The sequence below is a fragment of the Microcebus murinus genome, chromosome 17 (assembly GCF_040939455.1).
Source record: "Microcebus murinus isolate Inina chromosome 17, M.murinus_Inina_mat1.0, whole genome shotgun sequence".
NCBI classification, from domain to species: domain Eukaryota; kingdom Metazoa; phylum Chordata; class Mammalia; order Primates; family Cheirogaleidae; genus Microcebus; species Microcebus murinus.
The window spans coordinates 19,860,258-19,878,911 of record NC_134120.1 but is presented as its reverse complement, the minus strand read 5'-3'; the positions used below and the strand labels follow the sequence as shown (position 1 = coordinate 19,878,911).

Below are 18,654 nucleotides of genomic sequence, written 5' to 3'. Positions count from 1 at the left end.
TTTAAAGAAGAAAGACCTACTACCTGTAGGGCATATGTTTCAAGTTACTTTTCAAATGATGATGGATTTGCTATGAGATAGCCACAAATAATGAGAAAACTATGTTATAGGTTGCTGCCTATTATATTTTTCTCTTTGTGAGTTTTACTGGGACATATACAGGAAGCAAACCAGCAGATGTCATATCCTACCTATCAAGTTTCAGTGCAATTAAATGAGTTAAATATTCCCAGAAGACTCAAAGCTCAAAGACAATTAAGTATAGGTGAAATAATACTAATTGGTGGAAGCACAGAAGATCTACATTAGTCAAAATGCCATATCATAATTTATAGAAATGCAGTAATGCTAGAGATTTACCTCCTCGTTAGTTTCACTGAGTTATCAGAAAAGGAGCCACCCTTTTTTAAATTATAGAGATATTTTTAAATTTAAAGAAGTCATTTTTAAGACAATTACTCATAACTCCTCTGACATTGTCAATAACTAAGAGTTGTCTTTATAAGGCCTGAAGATTTATCAAACTGTTTAGATTATGCTGATTATGCTGTAGCTGGGTGTGGGCAGAGGTATACTTCTGTAATCCCTGCTACTCAGGAAGCTGAGGCAGAAGATACCCTTCAGTCTAGGAGTTCAAGACCAGGCTGGGCAGCGCAGTAAGACCCTGGCTCAAAAAAATAGATTAAACTGTACCATATTTATGCTTTCCCATTCTTTTGGCCTATTCATGGAAGAATTGGCCATGTTCTCCTGTTGTAAAAAAGATCACATACAAGAAAATAGCTTCCTGAACTTACTTAAAATATATATGGATGTTAGTTATTTTTAATTATATGTATTTTTTAAACTGTTAATTATAGTTTTGATTAAACTTTCATGGTGATAATTCTGATTTTATGTTTAAATTGATGTGAAAAACAGCTATTTTAGAATGCATTTATATAGGAAAAACATTATTTTCAGTTTTTTTCTCTGACTACTTATTAATAGAAATAATCACATGTACTTTTGAGTCCTTATAGATTTTATTTCAATGAAGTGTTAGCCTTGATATGGAAAGTTGCTAACAAAATTGTTGGTTTGATATGTCAGCTTTCCTGTTATGAAATGTCAAAGTCTAATAATATTATTTCTTTTTCCCCCACAGTGGAACACCCTGACAAAATGGCTAATGACCAAGGTATAGTCATTCAATCTGTCACTTTGTCCTCCTTGAATCAATCCTATCTGTTGAAAATGTCAGTCATTACTCTGTATTCCTCTTTTCATCTGGGCCATACACCTGATCAAGCAGACTCTGGCGTGATGATTAATCTTGTTAATGAAGTTCTGCTTGGTTGAGGCTGTGGCTCTGATAGGGAAGATGTAAATTTCTTGAGAGGAAATTGTTTTGTCTCTATTCTGAAGGACCAATTAAAATGTCAAGCTTCTTTGTATGAAATAAATTTTTAGTCTCTGTCTGCACTTGTGAATAATTCACATTAAGTATAATTAAGCTCAGCATAATTTTCAAGCTGCTCTTGCACCCTTTCATGAGCTATGGATTAAAGTTATGTAGCTCTATAGAGAAAAACCATAAATTATATGTGCTTTGCCTCTGCAATGAGCTTCTTTTAATAAATAAAAACAAAGTTGGATCAACTTTTTAGGGCATTATCATTGTTCGCTTTGAAGCCAAAAAGCTTTCATTCCATGAATCAGATGCTGGTCTGAGTCAGAGTATTTTCTTTTCCTTCCATTCTTTTGCTAAAAGCTGATTTGTATAGAGAAACAAGGATGATTTTGCACAAAGAAAAAGTGGAGATAAAAAAAAAATATCCATCAACTTATAAACAGCTATGAATTTTCTATTACCATGATTTATTGACTGATTGATAAATTAGGATTCCATTATCTTTGCTTACGGGACAATTAGTAGAGTGCTGAGAGGAGAAAAAGAGTATTTTATGAGTTTTATTTTTTCGAGATGTTATATTCATTCAAAGGGTAGTTTGAAAATACTAGTAACGGGTTGTAGTCAGTGTTGTCAGTATTTAATTGATTTAGAGTCTACAACTCATGTACTTTGTCTCCTGCTTTGCACATTGACTGTTAGCAGAACTTACTTACAAACATCATGTGTCATAAGAAACCATATGATGAGATTAGGGGAAAACATTCTTTTCAAGAGAAGTACTTTTTAACTTGTGACAAATACTATGCTTCTGGATGTAGGCTCTCAACAACAGAAGGCTGCCTACATGAGTAGTATCTTCTTCAATGATCCTGTGTTCAGGTTTTTCTCTGAGTTCTTACACCATGCTTCAGTTTAACAGAATGTGGCTAGAAGTTTACATGCAGAATAATAGAAATTATACTGTGCACAGAAATGTGTACTCAGGGTTATGATTTCCACTAATCTAGCTGCTCCTGCTTGCTTCCACTGAAAATATTTTCATAAGATCAGTATCTACTAAATAGTAATCTTTGTAAAAATGATGATGAGTAATTAGCAATTGGCATATATTTACTTAGGTAAATTAAATATTAGTGCTGGCTATATCTAAACTTGAAATAATTAGCTAATAGAGACTGTATTATTATTTCAGTTATAAAATAATTGAAACAACCTCTCATAACCTTCTTCACTTGAAAGGATTTGAAATTTACACACAGAAATAACTTCTAATTTTTGAAATTATATTTAAAAATAATATAATAGAGAAAAAACAACAAAAACATTTAAGGAGTAACTGAACCAATTGAAATGTTTCATTATTGACCACTTAGGTGTCAATGTACCAAGCTTCTCAATAAATGCTTTTCCACTTTTCTCTGGATACCTTTTAACTGTTTTTTTTTTCTCTTATTTTTTAAGTTATTCATTTTGGTTAATATTATTTCAAGCTACCAAAAGCATATTTTGTAAATTAGTTATTTTACAGAAGACAAATGAATAAATTATTCCCCAGTCCCTCTTATCATACACCATCTGTGGATTTTACTCTGATTCTCACATCTACAGTGAAATCATATCAGTTATCAGAACAAAAGAAATTCCCAAGAATTATTGCTATTTGTTGAGTCTATTAATATAGTTGGTAAGTTGTTCTTTTCCTTTGTCTAATATTGCTTAGAGAGATTCTGTCACATATTATCTTACACATTTATTGGGTGCCTCATTCAATCACAACTGACATGCAATGGGTAAAGTTGATAGATTTTAAATTTTACATTAAGCTCAAATAACTTGTAAAATTGAGAGGGACTGATGACATGGAATTTAGTGGTTGTAAATAATATCATTAAATTCTTACAGAGAAAGCATATAAAATTTCCTAGACCCCAAAATCTCTTTACAAACAAAATCAGTCTTTTGAGTTGCTGAGCATGTGCAGGAGAAATAATCCAGATTAAAGATCCCTCTAAGATCAAGGAAAATAATAGCAAAAGGCTGTTATTAACATTCCCACTTCCAGCACATAGCAAATCAGTATAATATGTCTTTTTGTGTGTCATTGTTAGCTCTATTTTCCTCCATCCATGAAGAAAGGATCCACTGTTACATTTATAACAGAGGCTGAATTTCTGCTGAGATAAAATTCCCTCTGAGAAAAAATTGGGCACTGTGGGGTAGAGTTAATCTTGCAAAGATGAATTCTAAATAGAGAAGCAGGAGGTTGAATTTGACTTACATGAAAGTTAGAAAAGTATTGATCATTCTAAAAAAGTGTCTTTTTAGATTCTTGTCACAATTATTATTATAATTATTTATAATCTAAGATCTGCCATGAAGAACATAAATGTGAAAACAAAAAGTTATATTTGAATCAGTTTTGATTTGAGAAAAAATATTTTCTTCTGAGCAACAGTACTAGTAATATGAAAATGATAGACAACATAGAACTTCTAATACTTTTATGTAATTGTAAATTGATTATATCTAGCCTTTTTTAACTCTCTAATCGACCTACTCTATAATTCTCCTTTTATGCACTCCCCTTCTCTCTCTAGCTCCAAGTCTTAATTATTTCTGTAGATTCTTCCAGGTACAAGCAGCCAATATATTTGGAAGTAATTTGGAAGAAGACTTTAGAGATTAACCACAGAGTTTAATTTTTTGGAGAGTCAGGCAGGGTAGGAAAATTGCACAGGCTATGTGAATTCGAAAAAGCTACTACACATTTTGTTCTTTGCCATATTTTGATGAAAACTCTTTCAATTTGTCTATATCTGAGTCTGTGTGGACATTTATAATGGTAAAATGAACCCCTGTACAGCTCTTATCACCTCTCAATGTTTTAAGAGCTTTGCATGATTCACTCACTTAATCCTCATAACAATTCTGTGAGAGAGATACTGCTATTAGCCCCATTTTAGTGGTGAAGAACCTGAAGCTCAGAAAGTTTAAGTGATTTGCCTATAGGAAAGCAGCTAGTAAGTATAAAAGCCATGATTCAAACTCAGGAAACCTGGTCCCCAAGCCCTGTTTTTAAGCACCAAGTACATTAATCACATATGTTATATTTATACATATACAGCCACACAAACATATTTGACACACAGACACACGCATACATATATATCACACACACAACCACACAAACATGTTTAATGTATATCTGTAAAGTTACTGTAGCTAAAGATTTGTGTATTAATATTTTTCTAATATGGACCTTCCTTTCCCTATCTTTGTGAATATTCTAGAGCAGGGGTCCTCAAACTATGGCACACGGGCCACATGCCACCCACCTAGGACATTTATCCGGCCTGCCAGGTGTTTTTGCCGCCACTGCCTGTCCTGCTTAGCAGCCGAATTGTCCCGGGCCCACAGTGCACACTCTCCAACAGTCTGAGGGACAGTGAACTGGTCCCCTGTTTAAAAAGTTTGAGGATCCCTGTTCTAGAGAACAAGGCACATAACTCTCAGTCTGGGGTCATCTTGTTGATGGGAAACCATAGCCCTGAGTACATGATCCTGACACTTCATCTCAGGAAACACAGGGATCATGCTAATTCACCATCTTAGCCAGCTGGGGCTGTCAATACAAAATATCACATACTGGGTGGGTTAAATGGTAGATATCTATTTTCTCACAATTCTGGAGGCTGAAAGTCCCTAATCAAGGTTTTAGCAGGGTGAGTTTCCAGTGAGGGCTTTCTCCCTGGCTTGCAGACAGCCTCCTTCTCACTGTGTCTTCTCCTGGTGGAGAAAGAGCAAATATTCTAATGTATCTGCTCTTGAAAGGACACTGATACTATCGATCATGTCCCTACCCTTGTGACTTCATTTACCCTTAATTACTCCCATAAAGACCCTGTATCTGAGTACAGTCACATTGGGGATTAGGGGTTCAATCTATGATTTTTGGGAAGGACAATTCAGTCCATACCATCCACTTTCAAAAAGAAAGCTGTTCTTTCACTCTGTTACTAATTATCTTCCCAGTTTTTCAGACAAAGAAGCAGAAGGTTAATGTTTTGCCCAAGGTCACAAAAATAGTTGTTGGCAAAGTTAGAACTTCTCACTGCTAGAGTATGCAGTCTTTCCACCGTTGATTGTTGCAAAATTTATAAAAATTTTGGATTTTTGTTCTTCTAAAATCAGCTTAAACTTTTTAGAGTTTCTCACAGAAGCATTTTAAAAAATCCCTTTGTTTGGGAGTTGCAGTAGAGATTAGCTATACCCTTAAAATATAGATATTTCTTGAAAGTGATTATTAGATCGGGATTATTTTAATTTTTATCACCTTTATGTTCTGTTTAACCCCAAGATATCATTCTCCACTCTGAGATGTGTGTGTATGAGAATTTATATTCTTTGCATGAGCACGGATGTTTATGATTTCATATGTTTCCATGCCTGCCCACTGCGGCAATAGAGTAGGTGCATTGGCAATGATATAGTAGCTTAAAGAGGGCAGGAATTCTTGTGAAATGATCCGTATCATTGCTGAGAGGAATTATGAAGTAAATGCTTGCTTTGAGCACTCTCAAGTGTCTTTAATTCTCCATGGCCTGGCAGAGGGGTGATCTGAAACACTAGGCCTAGAGAAGAGGCATCCATTTATAGGCCAGTTATACATCCAGATGAGGAAAGCCTGCTCCGAACTGCCCTCCCAGGAGAGCGGGAGAATTACTCTCCTTGGAATCTTGGTAATGGCTGATAATGCTCTGGCTTTTCCCATCAGTCACTCAGTGTGTGCTCTAAGAGCACTGCAGTGGAATCAGACACCTTCAATGCTGGCACCGTCCTGCCACTGTGACCGCCTGTGTGACTTTGGGCAGGTGACTTAACTTCTTTTAGCATTCTCACCTGTAAAATGATGAATTTAGCCCAAATTATCTTTTGTTTGCTTTCAAGATGTAAGATTCTCAAGCTTTAGGATTGATATTAGAATAAAAATCCCAGGCATAGCATCTTTGCATAGTATAGCATTTCGCATTTATGGTTTTCCCACTACCTGTCAAATACTCTTCTATACACTATGTATGTACTATCATATTGAATTCTCATAATGACCTACCGGGTGTAGGAAATGAGATACAGAGAGGTTAAAACTTGCCCAAACACAGTATGTAAGTAGTATGAAAATTGATTATTCATAATGGAGTCATTCACAACGTATCCAACTAGAATGGAGTTAGCAGGCCATGAGGAAAAGCACTCAGGTCGCAAAAACATTTATTCCAGGAACTGTCTTGTGAGCCCAAACCCCAAACTGCAGGTACCTGACTGTGCCGCTAAGATTGCAGGTCTTATGTAGCAAGTGCTGACACTCACCAATCAGAACTTACCAGCTCTCATAAGACACTGCCAACACCAGTGAACTTACTTGCAAAATAACTTGTATAACCTTCCCATGTTCGCTTGTAAAACTCCAGCCTTTTCTTTTGATCTCTGGACACACCTGGGGATGCCCTGGTTTGTGTGTCTTGAATTGCGATTCATTTCTCAAATAAACCCTTTGCTTAGAGATTTGCCTCTGTGTTTGTATATATGCATCTTTATTTCAGGTTGACAGTGGTTAGAGCCAGATACAAACCCAGGCTACTTAATTCGAGAATCTCTGCTCCTACCCACTCTATAGTGTCTGGCTCCTGCTTTGTTATCAAGAAAGTTAAACTAAATGACATTACCATCAGTTCACCTAGTTTAAAGGACTTTATCTTTCCTCAATAGGGTATTCAGGCAAAGTACTTAACACTACACCTGCCATTTTCCACCTCAGTGGTTTTAATCTCATGAATAAACAGAATGTTAATTGTTTCTAATTTCAGGGAAATAGGGTTTTCAAGGCAGTCTAGTCAAGCTTGGCATTTAGTTAATGTAATCCAGACTTCGCAGGGTTTGGATTACAGCAGCCAGACTGCTAATTTGAAAAATTGAAACCTTTAGCTCCTTCTGATGGGACCTGTTTAATTGAAAATTCAAACCTCTTCTTAGCCTGTTATTGTGTATAGTTTCAACTCAGTATATTATTTAACTGCTTGCTACACCTACTGGAAAAAAAACAAACTATTCTCACCTGTGCTTTTCTCAGGTTCAGAATTTTTCAATTCTAGAAATTATGACTGTGGTGCAATAATAGCTGCAGGAAATGAGTAATGTGCTTTTAAGAGAGTGTTAAGGTGCTGATCTTGTTCCCAGCAAGCAATCAAGTAGCTGCTTCAGTCAACTTCTCAGGAGTTTTTTATGTTTTAATAAGTAAGTTTGAAAGAAGAAAACATACTCAGTATTCATAGGAATTAGCGCTAGAATTTTAACCTTCTCAGACCCATAATACAGACATTTTTGTTTGTAGGTCCTCAAGTAAAATCCCATAAACAGGTTATTTTTTGTAAGACCCACTGTATTTCTGGATGTCATTTCCCTGCTGTAGACATTAGCCAAGCACAAGGTCTCCCTAGCTTTACTTTCTGCCCACTTCAAACACTCCTAGACTCTGCCACCTCAATTTTCTTTCCAAAACACAGACGGGGTCCCTGTTGCTTGCGGGATGAGGTCACTTCTTTGACATCAAGAAATTTGCTGTCTGATCCCAACCTCTTTTATCTATCCTCATGGCCAATAGATCCCTATATATATGCCACAGTCACAAATCACTCTGGAAAAAGTACATTTTTCACAATTTCATGCTGTAACTGACACCATTTTCTCAGCCTTAAAACTACTTTTTCCCTTTCTCAACTGAAATGAATAAAGTCTTCATCTTTGAAGACTCCCTTCCCAATTCTCCTTTTTTGAAGAATCCTTTTTTTTTTTTATCTTTTTGGTCTTTTATTCATCTGTATGTCCATAACAGACAAATTATTCTCACTATGTTGTCCATTTCTTATAGTTTGCTATTTATATCCCCAGCTTCTTGACCAGATTTTAAATCTCTGAAGACAAGAAACTTATTAGATTTACATTTTCATCACTATGTCCCTAATTTAGAACCGATCATATTATAGTTGAGTGATAAGTGTTGAATTGAATCATGGCATAAATGTTTTGGGAGACAGAGGATAATCTAGAAAGATAGACTTTATCATCAAATGAAATTTAAAGGTTGGAGAATCTGCAGTAATAGTGCACATGGCTGTGGATACTGTATATTTACCAATCTTGGGAGAGATGAAAAAGATATGTTTCCAACACAGAAAAGTCTATTCCATAATCGCCCGCTATAAAACAGAAAAACAACAAGTTCTCTGTCACTCAGGAAATAATGGTCATATTTATAGACGATTTTGACCTCCTGTGCTCTCTTCTTGACCTCTGCCCTTCCTGTCCTTCCTCATTATTAGAAAATTTATAGACTTGAATTTCACCAGCTGCTTGTAATTCTGAGTACAGAATGAAGAAAATCAAAACTAATGGGCACCGATGGGTTTTTGAAATTGTGGATATACAGTGTGAAAATAACTGGACTCACTTTTGACAATTGTTGATAACTATGTACCCAGCTCTGTACTAGATGTGCAAAGCATTAGAAAATGTATGGTTCCATGGGTCCATTTTCAAGAAGTTGGCAATACAGTTAGGAGGATGGTAACACTCCCAGCCCAACATGAAAAATGCACAGTGCCAAATCAGGTGGCACTGTCTACATATGAATGCCATAGGAGTTCAGATGGGCAATCACTGTGGGTTGTAGTAGAAAAGACTTCTTAAAACCTACAACTAGACTTTAAATATAGGAATAGAACTTGAATCAATACAAATAATTTCAGGGGGAAAGAGTAGTTGACCCCTTTATTTAGAGAAATGCTAGGATGGGGAAATCAGGAAGCCAAGAAGTTTGGCTAATAGTGAGGAAAGCAGGAGAGGTTGAGGGGACAATTAAGACACCATAGTGCAGAGTAGTAGTAGTACACTACAGTAGAGAGATACATTGGTGTAGAGGCTTTTTCTATTACTCCCTGCTCTAATGTGGTGGTTCTCAAGCTTTCCTACTTTTCAACACATCAGGTGCCTACTACCTGCACTGGCCAACTGAGACCTGTACGCTCCCCTGTGTGCAGAGCCCTGCAAACCCACCTGATCTTGGTGGCTGGTGCTGAGCATTGCCTGCTTGGAGAAGGGGGGACTGTGGGGCAGCAACAGAAAAGGATGTCCTGGGATAGGAATAGGAATGAGACCTCAGTATCAGTGATGTTCAAAGAATTTTCTTCGCCTTTTTTGCCAATTCTATCATGCCTTTTCCTGAAGTGACACTTTCATTTTTCCCCATGCTCTGTATGGTTACAAAGGAAACTGTATTTTTCCCTTCCAAAGCGTGTTTTGTTCTGCAAGTCCTATTGAAAATGGAGACGCCATCTCAAGTCACACTCACATGCCCAGACCTCACACTTGCACACCAGGATCAACTCTTAGAAGTGCTCTAATGTCTGTGCATCCTCCTCCCCATTCCTTCCTGTAGTTATTCATTCTCCCACTAATGGTGAATTCCCCATCATCAGAGTCAGGCAGACTCAGTTGCTTAAAATGCAACCCTGAGCATATTAGTTAATCTTTCTGAGCTACAGTTTACTCATCTATAAAATGGAGCTAATAATGTCTGCCTCATAGATTCATAATGAATATTATTCTCATCCTATTTATTATAACAGTTTCTTCTAATACATTTAGTCTTCACACTCATCCAAAGTAATCTTTCTAAAATACATATTTAATTTAGTCACTATTCTGCTTAAAACACCTTCAGTGGATCTCCATCTCCTACAAGATAAATTATCTAGACTCTTTGGTAGAACCAATAGGGAGTTTTATTATTTTATCACTGCCTATCTTTCTGAGCTTATGTACCTCACCCTTCTTACCTGATAAATTTCCATTCATTTTTAAAATCTCACCTCAAATGCCACCTCCTATGAGAAACAGTCCATCATTTTTCTAGCTATATGTAATCATTTTATTTTCTTACCGTGGCACCTACTTAAACTTTTTAAAAATTGTTGTAGATTACCAGGTGGTTATAATTATTCACATTTTTCCCTCTCACTAATTTATGAGTTTCTGCAATAGTCATTTTATGCCTCTAATGCTCAGAACTGGGTTTGTTGAGTGGATGGATGGAGCATGGACAGATACACGAATGATGAAGTGTGGTGCTCCAACAGTGTCATTACTTACACAATACTAGCAGGGCAGCTAGCAGGATGCTCATGTTTGAGTGTTTTCATATCGCAGCTGCAACTTCCAGACATACAGTCACTTGGAGACAAGAGAGCCCTCATGTTCCTCTGCCTCTTCTTGCTGTGCTACTTGGCAAGTTCACTCGGGCACAAATGTATCACACACCTGCCTTTGTGGACTACCCAGGTGGGGGAGGCTTTCATGAATCATTCAGCGGCCTTTGAGAACAGATGCTCCTTTATAAGCCACAAAAGACTGCCTCATCCTCCATATTGTAGCTAGCTCTTGGGAAGATCCAGTCATCCAAGAAAGTGCCCATATTTAGAGAAACAGATGGAGTTTTCTTAGATTTTAATAAAGAGATGGCTGTATATAAAAGTGACTTCTTAGACTCATATGCTGGACATTATTTTCGATTCATTAGAGACAAGAGTGCATGCAAGTGCACACAAGGAGACCCGGTGAGACAAAAGACTTCAAAGACCACCATCAACCACCATACCATTAATATTATTAAGCCATCTTAAATTTTTACTCTCTTAACAATTCAATTATTAATCAGAAGTTATATTCTAAACTCAAGTGAATAGTAATTATTCACTTGAGTGAATATGCCCAATAAACATATTGGGCTTTAGATATGTGGAGTATTAGGACATGGGTGATTAGGAGCAATAGACAAGTTTCTACCAGCAAACCAGGTAAAGGGAGACAGACTGATTATAGTTACCATCACATAGGTCAGAACTGAGGAGCTTTTCCTACCTGAAATCCTTAAGAAAGAGGTTAACTACTTTCCTGTGATCAAAAGATCTTGTTGCTCTGTCCAGATCCTTTGGTTCCCTAAAATTCACCTTTTCGGTTTTGTCTACTCTCCCTTGTGAGATGTTGAGAATATGAAAATGAGAAGTGGTTGGATACATAGGAGTAACCAGTGTGCTTCTAAAAAAAATATGTGTGTATATGTGTGTGTGTGTGTGTATTATATATATATAATACACACACACACTTTGATAAGTGAAGTAGGATATTTGTGTAAAAGCTTTTTATTGACTGATGTCCATCATCATGTTCAGGAATCCAGATACCAGTTGATCTAGCATAGTGTTGCTTTTACTTTGATGCTTGCAACAAAACAGCGCAAGTAAATTTTTTTTCCTATACCTTAGAAGATCACTTAGGCAACTTTTCTTCACCTGTCTGTTGCCAAGCTTGCAAGAGGCTACACATATGCCTCAGGAGGTTAAGATCCAGAATCAAGCTGGGATATCAACCAACAGCAGGGATTAGGATAAGAGATTTATTTGTTTAAATTGTTATGTCTAAGATGTCCATAGTTTCCATTTTGTCCAGGAATGTCTTGACTAATACCTAGATCCAAGCAAAATTGATAATAGCATTCTCTTTTACTCTCAAAGTATTCTGATTGTCATAATAACTATACAGTCACTCTTTATGACATTTGTGTGTGAACTTATAATCTCAGTTTTTATTTTGATTTCTAAGGATTCTTAAAAGATGGATTTGCTTCTCAGCAAGAATCTACTCTATTTATATTTCATGGCATAAAGGCAGAAATTGGAATTGCAAAAATTCCCTGCCCCTTACTGTTAAGGAAAAAACGGACAATGGCATATTTGGTTTTCTTGTACTGTGTCTGGTTCAGAGTAATTTACCAAATACATACCTATCCTGCAAATTATTGCTTTCAGACTTTCTGCAGGTGGTAAATATAGCCAAAAGTTTTAAAGAAGGGAAAGTAACAAGGATTTGTTGAACACCAGGGCTTAATATATGATAGTCATATTAGCTGTACTCAACATTCTATTTTTTCTCAGCCAATGAACTTTCATTCATGTTTACCTGAAAATAATATGTGGAGCCTTAGGAAAGGGTGAGATCATTAGTTCTTTTCTATTAATAAGTATTTGAAATATCATAGGCGTCGATTTTATGATTTTGCTTCCTGGTTTTAGATGTCTGGGTGCCTTTGTTTGAAGTCAGCAGTGTTATCAACTACATGATAAATTGATCTCTTAGAAACATGTTCAGCCTCTGAACATTTCTGAAAAATCACCTGCTTTGAATATATCTCAATATGATCTGTGTGGTGGACAGTAAAACTATATTCAGGTGGTATTAATGTGTATTCTTTATCCACTGGTATTCAAGACACAAAATCAATGCAATTTCCATCATTATCACCAGAATTATTTTCAGAGGACCAATTCTAAGATCAAAAAGAGAGCTCAGTGCTCTGCATCCTTGGAAGGATGCATATCAAACATTTGGTAGATGACTAGTCTTTCCATTTGATTTAGATTGTGGGCCATATGTTTTTTCCTTAGGGATTGATTGTGGGGAAGCCATACTGGAAGATCCTCTGTTATCCCCATTCAGGGAATATAGATTAAAGGAAAGATCAGAACTACCACATCTAGTTTTCTCCATGTCCTCTACAGGTTAATTTTCTTTTTTTTTTCCTTTGATTTATTTTTTTAAATTTCAGAATATTATGGGGGTACAAATGTTTAAGTTACATATATTGCTTTGCCCTGCCCGAGTCAGAGCTACAAGCATGTCCATCCCCCATACAGCACACCACACCCATTGGGTGTGAATATACCCATCTCCTCCTCCCTCCTCCCACCTGCCCAACACCCAATGAATGTTACTTCCATATGTGCACATAAGTGTTGCTCAATTAGTACCAATTTGATGATGAGTACATGTGGTGCTTGTTTTTCCATTCTATCCTTTCCTTCCTGAACTGCCACACAGAAAAAACAGACTCTAGGGCTGAAATACCAATTGAATTGATCTTTGGCAAGGTGCTGAAAATCTTTTATCATAGGAAATATTCCTCATCTGTGCCTGTGAGCTACAAGTAAGGATTTAATGTAAACATTAATGTTGTGTCATTTTACACACACATTCCACAATAAAAATGTATTAAAGAATAATTTAAGTGACATGTAAGAAAAAGAAGATAAGGAATAAATTGCATAATAGTAATAACTTAAAAATTTTATACATCATTAACACATTACAGAACATCCTAACTGACATTAGTCACTCATTGCATATTGAGAACACCGCATATGTGGTATTTTATGTTTAGCGCCAAGGACTATAAAAATGTCTACACTTCCTAAAGGTGATTTTATTACTTCTGCCCAGTTTTTCCTCAATCCATAGAATAAGTGGCAGGGAAATCAAAGAGACTTTACATTTTATCCAAAGAAGTATATGGCATCTGCCAAAGGTAACAAAAAAAAAGACTCCTTTATAAGATCTATCTTTTAAATAAAATATGAAAGGTAACTTCTTATATGACTTTATAGTTTATAATACTTAAAAAATTCAAAGAAAGGGGAGGAACATGAAATTTCTTATTGTACCTCTTGCCTAAGAGGTACCTAAATATGTATATATGTAAATATATATAAAGCATTTTGAATAACTCAAAAATAGCCACAAGCTTCCTCTATTTTAAATCAACCATACGCTCATTTCTTTTATTTTTCTTTCTGAAACCACCATTTCCTGGTTTCAAAATCTAAGGTAAAAGTAGAAAATATTTGCTTTAATTACCAAAACTTTCTGGCAGAAATGTTTTGCTTTCTTTTGTTTTGTTGATGAAATCATCTGGAGGAAATCCCTACCTGGTTAAATGATACATAAATTCATTACTTTTTAGCATCTAATTCTTCCCCACCCGCTCAATTTCTGTTAGTAAGAAAATATGGATATGGGTACACAAAATACAGTACAGCATTCTTATTTATATTTTGTAAATTATATTCATATAGTACATTTTGGTCACTTTGTTCATTTAAAATCATATTACTAAGTCATATAAAAAAGAAAACATAAACTACCCATTTTCAATTCTTTGAGCCATATTAGGCTTTGAGGAAAAAAAAAACCCTGTATACTAAAATTTATTACATCATTTCCAAAAAATGCTATATTTAAATTTCCATAAATTTATTTAATTACTTAAAATTATTTTAATCTTGAAAAATGTTAAAGATGTAGTAGAGTATACAAATAATAAACCAGGGATTTTAAAATAAATATAATCATGGAACATATAATCTTTTATAACTGAATATAATACATTATTTTTATTTGCATGGAGGTCTTTTCATAATACTAGATAAATGAAAAACATTTTTAATTAAATCAATAGTGATTTTAAAACAAAGAGATTAAATTATTTTTAAATTTTTAAAGTAAATTAAGAACCATCTGCAGCTAGCTAATATTAACCACGAATAGACTAGTATAGGATGTGATTATAATGAACCAACTCTACCTGTCATGGCAGGATCCATATCTAATACATCTTTTTATACTACCCCTTCCCTGAAGATCTAGGACTATGCTTCATATAGTAGGCATTTAATAAATTTTGAAAGAATTATTACCAGTTTTATGCTTCATTAATAAAATTAAGACCTCTGGGATAGGAAAGTAGTTTATATCTTTACATTAACTGACTTTCACTCCAACCATCTTCTAAATTTTAATTAGTCCTCTGTTTCCCTATATCAGTGCTTATGAAATTAACCAAGGTAATTAAACGCATTCCATAGCAACAAGCCCTTAAAAATGCTTTGGCATCTAAGCAGTAACGCCCACATCCTTTCCTCTTTGGTTTCCAGTGTCTCCTCACTTGATGGCTTTGTGGTGCTTGCCTTAAAGCAGTGGGAGAATCTCTTTATTATTATTATTACTTATTATCCCATAAAGGAAGGCTTCCTAAAATTTAAAAGACACATTTTAGAGAATGGAAAGTTAACAGCACTCAAAATTAAAGTTTTATTCCTATATCTTTAGATCAAGAGATCCCAGGCTTATCAACACCCCAGGAATGGATTTTGTGTTTCCCTGCTGAAATGGTGCATGAAATCTAAATTACTACAAATCTAATCTTGCTTGTCCGTGATACCAAATTTCTTAAAGTACTTTCTGTTAGGCTTGTTAAAAGTTACTCAATTTCCTTTTGTGGTATCAATCTAATTAGAATACGTTAATAACGTGTTCTAATAACAACACGTTAACCCATGTCAAGATTCTGTATTTTGTGGGCAAAATGCCCAAGTTTTAACCTGTCCTCTCTTATTTGGAAGCATTATGAGTTCCTTTATCCTACCCAGTAGGTGACCTGTATGACATCTGATTGTTTTTCTATCTGTTGAAATTCACAATGTAATCAATAGCCTGGCTGCATCTAAGGAGTGCTGTACCCATACGGCTTTAGGTCTAAGCAGTATACAGATGTGCTTGTGGGCTTGTTTTTTTTTTATCCTCCCACAAACTAGCAGGGAGAGTTGGAAACTTCATTAAAAAGCCATTTGTCAGGATACTAGAGGAAAGGAAAATCCTCCACAGGCTAGCTACCTAATTTCCAGCTGATCCAGGATTACTCCCAACAGGAACCATTTATTGCTTTACTGGCCTAAGTGATGGGGTTGTTAGCATCTCTTCTGGCTGACTGACCGCTTTGCAATCTAGCTGCTTTCAGTTGCTAGAAAAAGGCGTCTTAATATTCATATAGAACTTCTGTCTCGCTCTGTTCTTCCAACGTAGATCTCACAGTGTCCCTTGGGCAAAGCTTATCCTCTGCTCACTGAAACCCCAGATGTCTCAGAGTTGCATAAACAAAGCATTTGGAAATGGGTTAGACTTGTCCACGTTTTAGTCAGCCCACTAAAATTTCCAGAATTTCTGCTCATTTCAATTGCGTCTCTCACTAACACGTCCCCTGCCCTCGCCACAGGAGCCTGCATCTTCACTCCCCTTTCTTTATACACTCACAGTCATTGGCCCAGCAGATTTTAAATGTGCCATTTTATGCTGAAGACATAATGTAATGTAATTGGATTAGTTCCTTTTATTGCCTGTTGGAAGTGTTGACATCCTAACTTCAGCTCTAACTCAATATCAAAAGAATTGTAAAAATCATGAATGTACAGTTAGTGAACAGGATTCTAAGTTGTTTCTTCAAAGCTCTTTTGCACATAAAGCGATGAAATCTTGCAAAAGGTTTAGTCAGAGGAGTGTTTGTTATGCAAAAGAATGTCACAAGATCAGGACTTGAAAGTCATAAAGATGAAGAAAACTGAAATCTATAAATGTGAGAAAACAATGTATGTTATTGTGGCTGACTGCCCCAGTTGGATTCCTTTATGTCATCCCCTGATTATAACTGCTTTCAGAAATAGTGATTGTAAGCAAAGGAATTGGAGAATTAGCTATACTCTGGTGTGTGTTCGCATACAAATGCGGCTCTCAAATTTGTTTTCCTGTAAGTAGTCCAGAACTCAAAATCTAATCAAATACTTACAGTTCTACAAATAGATCAATAGAAAAAAGGATCACCTGTAGTGAAACACCATTAATTATATTTTGGATAACAGTATAATTATTTCTGGCTGATTCTTGGCTCCATATTCTTAAATACTACTTTCACAACTTTAAACACTTAATGGAAAGTAGTGTTTCCAATAACATAATACTGAAAGAGCCTTCTTCCTTTCATGGTGCATTTGTAGGAAATATTCAGACGGTGTGGTTTATGACATATCCCCCAACTTCTAATCTAGTATCTCCTTCCCATGTACCTTGTTTGGCATATAACAAAAAGAATACTTAAATCCCATTTATAAGCTGAAATGTGCTGTCCCTTGTAGGACAATAATGATAATTTTCCACAAAATCATGTCAGATGGATGACAATATTGGCAGGACCTCGGAGCTATGACCTGCATTATTTCTGTTACGAAAAGTTCAGAATAACAACATTTAGACTGAGACCACTCTTGTACCTTTTTTTTTGACACTTTAATAAGAATATTGGAGGAAACAAAAAGAGGATAGAGATGGCTTCTCAGAGAAAAATTGAATTTAGCTTGTTCAAGGGAGCCTATTTTTGTGACCAATTTTTCTCACACATGGAATATAACATTTTTTCACAGATATGAGGGTATTAATATTGTCAGGCTTTCCTGGAGGTGGCCAAAATAGTCTGTTTGGTTACTGTGTATTTTAAAATATTTATTATTTTGTCTGTTCGTTTTGTTTCCTTTGTGCTTTCATGGTGAATATCCACTGACACTCTGACATGCTTTCCTAATAAACAGGTCGTCATGGAGATGGAGGTTATTGGCCCGTTGATACTAATTTGATTGATAGAAGCACCCTAAATGGTAAGTATATAAATTAGGTTCTATTGAATTAGTTATATTAATTAAATGGTTAATTCGAGAGTGGGTAAGGCAAATTTTTTATTGACTATAAGTGCCAAGAAACCTGGACTTAGGGATTTAGTGGGATAATAGATGAAGTTATTAACAAACCTGTAGTGCATTCCATCAGGAGATGATGCTAGTGAGGGTTGACAGATGTGTTAAAAAAGAAAAAGAGAAACCCAGCATAGAGCATTTTATAAATGATACAGAGCTGTTAAATACATTTTAAATTTTAAAATAAGATTTTAAACTGCTATAAAGTATTTAAAACATTTGCAAAAATCTAATTTTTTTTTTTTAAGGAAAGTTGATACTTAAGGTTGATAGAACTAAAACCCACTCAGTTTCATAAATTAAAGTTACTGGTACTTTTCATCTGCAGAGTACATTTATTTTTCAAAATCCTCTAGTATCTTGTTTCTTACCACCAAGGTTAAGATATTAAATATTCAATATACTATTGAAATCTCTGTATGTCACATACTTCTTTATCATTGCCCATTCCTCACTGTGATGTCAGCACTTCCCCAGTCTGATGTTTCCTACATATTTGTATGTATCACTAGACAGTATTATTTTGTATTTTTATAAATTTATAAAAAACTGTATCATACCATATGCATTCTGCTGAAATGTGCTTTCATTTTTAACTTTGTTTTCAAGATTTATTCATGTGTTTACAGACAGCTCTCATTCATTTATCTTTGTGCTCTACAGTATTCTGTTTTATGAAATAACACATTTATTTATTTAACCATTTTAGCAAGTTTTCATGAGAAATTGGATTATTGT

General features: G+C 35.3%; 1 protein-coding gene across 1 annotated transcript in view; it reads left to right on the top strand.

The window, feature by feature from the left end:
* Nucleotides 1–18,654, top strand: part of DCC (DCC netrin 1 receptor) — a 1,043,477-nt gene that overhangs the window by 950,574 nt on the left and 74,249 nt on the right. Inside the window, exons 21-22 of the mRNA XM_075993861.1 lie at nucleotides 1,148–1,180; nucleotides 17,755–17,820. Of these exons, the coding sequence (XP_075849976.1) occupies nucleotides 1,148–1,180; nucleotides 17,755–17,820 (99 nt within the window). The remainder of the gene's footprint in view (nucleotides 1–1,147; nucleotides 1,181–17,754; nucleotides 17,821–18,654) is intronic.